Genomic DNA, 6042 nt, shown 5'->3' on the forward strand with positions numbered 1-6042 from the left:
CACGATTTCCACATGGTCGGAAAGGTGCCAGGAGCCTTAATTACAAAAAACTGGATGAGATGAAAATGCTTCCTCGAAAGTGCGTTCGTCATTTGACAAATAGTAGAATAAACACAATCACATTTATTTTTATTATGATTATATATATAATCCGCGAAGAATTATAATTTTTACTTTATTTATCTAGCTATATATTCCTCCAATATCGGTCGCATATACGATATAATTTCATACTGAAATTTAATCACTATTTCAAATTTTAAACTATGCTACCAGTCTTTTTATTACCTTCTGTTTTTTTTCTTTTTCAATTGAAAAAAGTACAACTCAAGACAAATATTATCGTCGTATATATTATTTATATATCTAAACTAAATTCATTTTTATTTAAAGCAAAAGAAGAGAATTAAACGTACATTTTCGCGATAAAAATTGTCTTTTTCTATAATAAATTCGTTCATTTTCATATCAATATCCAAAAATGTAATTTGTAGCTAGTAAAATAGTGCATCAAATAAATAATAATTAATATACATAACTAGAAAAAATACATTGTATCAAGTAGATATAAAAATATCGATAACAAAATAAAATTTTATTACATTTTAAACGACATAAAATATGAATTAAGAAATTAGTAAGGCTCTCATATGATGGACAACATGATCGGATCTTCTTTAAGGAGCCCGAAACTTGCTATTTTAGGGAAGTCGATCTAGGAGGTTTATACAAATAAAAATCTTGAATTATTATTTTATTTAATTATTTGATCGCACCAATGAAAATATATGTGCCCAGTGCACAAGGATTCAGTTTAAAAGGAAAATCAATTTTCTTTTAAACTAATGCACTACCATCTGGCTCTTACGATGGCTTTGAAATTTTAAATATAAATATAATGATAATAATATATGTTTCAATATAATTTGTAATACTATAATTCTCTATAGAATTTTTTCAGCTTTATTTCTCACTGAATTCTAGAATCACCGTCGAGTCATTCACTAAAGGACGATAGCACCGTAAAGTATGACATCGAGGTTTGCAGAACCTAAATTAAAAACAGTTAAACGTTTTACATTTGTCCGATTTCTACATGTTACATACGCACAATATTTATGTGCCTATCCTTATGACATTGCAATTTCTATCACGACAAATGCTTTACCATTGTGAAATTTTGCAAAAAATATACGAATATCTTGCAGGCAGTCACAGTACTAGCTTCGATGCTTTTTCTCATCGTAATCAAAAGCAGTTTTTGTGTCTTCACGGGTATCTCATACCACGAGCTGTTATATCTACAAAATTAACATTTCAGACAAAATATATGCAATATAAATATATGATATATTCTAAATTATATATGTATATATACTTTATATTACAATAATGTGCAATGATAATTATAAGAAATATTATAAGTGTTTATATTCCTGTAAATATTTTATACAAAAAATAGACTTTCTATATCGACCAAAATTATTTTTTGACTTCTTACTTTAATATTTTTTATCTTACATCTTGTCACAAATTTCGAGACTATGATCTATCAGCTTTTGTCCTTGGAAGCTGAAGCAGAACAAGTGGAATAAAAGAGCAAGAATGTAAACAAAATATCTCATCCGTTCCACAAAATCATTCGACTTCATCGAGAACTTGAATAAAATCATATGTTCTAGATCTGCACTATATTTTTCAAAACTCTCATCTTGATATAATTGTTAATAACTTACTTGCAGTAAGGTAACGCTAAGACCAATTGTAACACATATGAGTTGCATTGCGAATGATATCGTAAAGGTACTTTCAAGAAGTTTCGCAAACCTAGATTAAGGGGATACAAAGATAATGACAGTTAAATAAGATGAAATCATAAACTTATTGTGATTATTGAAAAATATTAATTAAGGCTCCTGTGTGAATCCTCGCCGCGGCGATGTTGAATTGTGACGTCAAAGGCGAGAAAACACAACCTGAAAATTCTTAGATGCCATTTTTAAATGAAAAGATATTTCGATGAAAAATTATTTTAGATGAATTTAGCACTTTTTTAAAATGATATCAGATTTTGTCATGCGGAATGACTGTGCATGTGCAAAGAGACTAGAGAGACTGGGCCTCATATTACATATATTACAGTCACTTTACAGCTGTTGATTGATTATAAAGGGAAAAGAATAGTTTTCGAGGTATTTTAAGAGTGTGCTAAAGCCATCTAAAGTGCTGTTTCATCGAAATATCTTTTTATTTCGAAATGGCATCTAACAATTTTCAGTGTGTGTGCTTTTTCGCCTCTGACGTCACAATCAACATGGTCCCAGTGATGACCTAGGAGCCTTAAATAATTTTACAATTGATGAAAAAAACTCATCACGATATTGTTATAAACTTACTGCAAGGCTTTTCGATGTGCACAAACCGAAAATGCAACATATTTACGATATACGTCATCCGAGCAATCAATCGAACTTCTTCTTGCATTATCGCGTTTATGTAATATATGTTCAAATCGAAATCTGCAAATATCCAGGCATATTTTACAATATTATAAAATTTTGGAGAATTTATCATTTTTATAAGTGAACGTATGATAATAACGAAGTTTCATTTATTTTCTAAATATAAAATATATAATATATCGTTTATAAAGTATATAAATAATAATCATTACCCGACTACTGCCAAAAGGCCGCAAACGTGTTCGATGTAAATGAAGAACATGCAATCGTGCGCGACTAATCCAGTCATACATACCAAGGCGGTAATTAACATATGGAAAAAAATGTAATAAAAATATTGCTCTTCGTTAACGAAATAATGCGCCGGATATGCTAATATTATTGGACGTGAAGTATTTAAAGGAAACACGATGTCCATGATACGTGGTACGAGAGAAGTTGTTATAAATGAAACGGTAGACACGTAGCAATACGCTGCAACAAGGATGAATTTCGTTAAGAATATATATATCTAATATTTCATAGACATTTGAATTTAAATAAACGTTTAACATGTTTCTATGCATTCTTATTATAACACTAGTTTACAAAAAAAATTTTTTTTTTATTATTATTTTAAACTAGACAAGGTGTTTCTTATAGATTTTTGGATGCTGAAAACGATAAGAGGACAGATGCCCTATGAGAAGTAGTTCCCAACTTTAATCTTTTATAATATGGTTAAAAAGTAAAATATCGAAATAAAAAAAAATTCATTTTATAGGGAATGAATAATACATTTATGACATCTAATCAGAATTTCTAGATAACGTTAACCTTTTTTTACAAAAATTCTCAAATATCGGAAAAAAAAGCCATTTTTTGCATATTAAACCTCAATTATTTCGAAAAATGATGTGAAAATTGGCTTCGTTTTCAGCATCCAAAAATGTATAAGAAACACTTCGTCTGGTTCAAAATAATTTTTGGCTGTAAACTAGTGTGTAATTAATGTCGGACGAACGGCTGCTCGCGCTTATACTTGTCACTATATAGAAAAAAAATTCTTAAGGCTCCTGGCTCCTTGCCGACCATGTCGAAATCGTGACGTCAGAGGCGAGAAAACACACGCTAAAATTTCTTAGATGCCTTTCGAAAGAAAAAAATATTTCGATGAAACAGCACTTCAGATGGCTTTAGCACATTCTTAAAAAACCCCGAAAACTATCCTTTCCCCTTTATAATCAATCAACAGCTATAAAATGTAATATTATGAAGCCCAGTCCGTCTGGTCTTTGCACATGCGCAGTCATTCCGCATGTCAAAGTCTGATATCTCGATCATTTTACAGATGTTGATTGATTATAAAGGGAAAAAGATAGTTTTCGGGGGTTTTTAAGAGTGTGCTAAAGCCATCTGAAGTGCTGTTTAATCGAAATATCTTTTCATTAAAAAATGGCATCTAAGAATTTTCAGCGTGTGCTTTCACGCCTCTGACGTCACAATCCAATATGGCCGCGGTGAGCATACAGGAGCCTTAAGTAACAATAACGGAGTTTACTTGCTGGCATATATCAACGACAACCATCTGCCATTTTCGGCATATTTTTTCATAATCTCACGTTCCTCCTGAGCCTCCAGAGTATCCCAGTCTACGAATAAGTGATCAGTGAGATCTTTAATCTACAAACATCATCGATATATTTGATATCTTGAATATATGTATTCGCAACAGCTACAAAAATAGAAGCAAGATTCAAAACTAAAATTTTTCAATTCACAACGATAGCTTCGAATGAAAGATATAGCTAAGCTTATATTGATGAAACGTACTTTCTGGCTATTAAATCGATATGTGAGCACTTTCACTAGAGAATTCCATATTAACAAATGTGAAGGTAAAGTTTGAAAGATACACTGTTTGTTTTCGCATATGAAAAGTTGTGCTATCTGAAAAATATACTTGCATACATCTCACGCATGAAGACATAAAAAAATTTTTTAAATACACAAGATACCCTAGAAATTCTATACATCAATATACATATATCTTCGATGTATGAAAAAAAAATTTCAACGATAAGCTTTTGCAGAAAAAAAAAATTCTCTCGTCGATAATGTTACCTGTGTAATAATACTATTAATCAAAATTATGACTATTAAAACCAAAATGAATAATCTCATTTTCGGCTTCTGATAAGGCCACTGACCAATCATCCGCAACAATCTTTTACTAATATCGTAATAGTAATTCCTATTAAATTCCATACTTTTGGAAAAAAATAGTTTCTATTCACCACAACTATATCACTCGAATAATAAACCTTCCTTCGTGATGGTCTTTCCATAGCTGAGAATAAATTAATATTTCATATAACGTTTCCGTTCTTCCTTGCTTCCCCCTTACGTTCATCACAGCAATCAAACTAGTTTCATGATTGACGTACACTTACGATAAGTATAAGTCTCGTGTAAATATAATGTAGGGAAAAATGAATAGTTTTTGACAGACTGACCCTTTTGTTCGTCGGTCTCAACGCAGTGTATTGAATATGCGATTAAAAATGTGACTTCTTGATCGTATCGAACATATAGTCTAGTGATATGTCCCAGCAAACACAGAATATAACTATCATATAATCTAGAAGTAACACGCAATATAACACGAGTTATACATTATTAATATTTATGTTACATAATTTTTTTTTGTAACTGCAATATAATTGTGTTTTAAAACGGTTATATTTCTTTGTTATTTACTGGTTATAACAGTATAACAGCAATATAACTGAAATATTACACGTTATATAACAAATGCTACATTAGCATTACTTTAATATTACATAACATATGTAATATTTTATGAGAAATGTTACAGCAATATTCCAAAAATAACAATATTCAGTAATCATTAGTTCTTTCATTTACCGCTATGCGACGCGCGATGATCTAGCTATCTCGTATTTAAATTTCAGTTATGAGAATTATATAAAGCTTACAAAAAATGACTATTAAGATTTAAAAAATGTCATAATTAATTTTTGTCAGTTTAATTTTTCTGATATATCCCAATAGAGAATTCAGATATTGAACTGATTGAAAACTTAGAAAGCGAACAAATAAATGTCCGAATGAGAGAAAATCACTCATAATGTTATAATATTTAAGCTGTAAAGTTTACTATTTTTATATAAATAAAATTTTTAATTTTAAATAAAAATTTTATAAAACAATTTTTTTAAAAATATTAAAAAAGAATTTTATAAAATAAATTATTTAAATTTTATTAAATAATAAATAAATAAATGTGATCTGATGTTCTAGATGTCGGCAACTAGAGCCAAGCGCGAAAATTAATTTCTAATTTTTCGGAACAGTATCTCTTGGTTTGAGATCACTGAGTTCCATTTGATTAATTATCAATTAACCTCGTACTTCCAATGGAAAAATAGGCGAGAAAAATATAGGTCCGAAAAGTCGCTGAAGCGGGAATTGAACCCGCGTCTTTCGCTTTCCGGGCGACTGCTCTTACCACTAAGCTATTCAGACCCTTTCGATTCTATATTTTTCATTTGAGTACTCTGCGTTGATACCACTGCTT

The 6042-nt window shown here is 30.1% G+C and overlaps 1 protein-coding gene and 1 non-coding gene across 2 annotated transcripts; both read right to left on the reverse strand.

The window, feature by feature from the left end:
* Positions 1-870: 870 nt before the first annotated feature.
* On the reverse strand, positions 871-4876 carry LOC145946019 (odorant receptor 4-like). The gene is made up of 9 exons (XM_083055384.1): positions 4566-4876; positions 4275-4391; positions 4007-4124; positions 2675-2936; positions 2397-2519; positions 1737-1827; positions 1522-1658; positions 1169-1301; positions 871-1051 (listed from the first exon to the last, which is right to left on the reverse strand). The coding sequence occupies exons 1-9, from the start codon at positions 4707-4709 to the stop codon at positions 998-1000; spliced, it is 1179 nt and encodes a 392-aa protein (XP_082911510.1). The 5' UTR covers positions 4710-4876; the 3' UTR covers positions 871-997.
* A 1040-nt stretch (positions 4877-5916) lies between these two features.
* Positions 5917-5990, reverse strand: Trnas-gga (transfer RNA serine (anticodon GGA)). The gene has a single exon. It is a non-coding gene; the product is annotated as a tRNA-Ser (tRNA).
* Positions 5991-6042: the final 52 nt, after the last annotated feature.

The sequence above is a fragment of the Prenolepis imparis genome, unplaced genomic scaffold, assembly GCF_030444845.1.
Source record: "Prenolepis imparis isolate NDT839.2.m4 unplaced genomic scaffold, iyPreImpa1.0 SCAF_15, whole genome shotgun sequence".
Taxonomy (NCBI): Eukaryota; Metazoa; Arthropoda; class Insecta; order Hymenoptera; family Formicidae; genus Prenolepis; species Prenolepis imparis.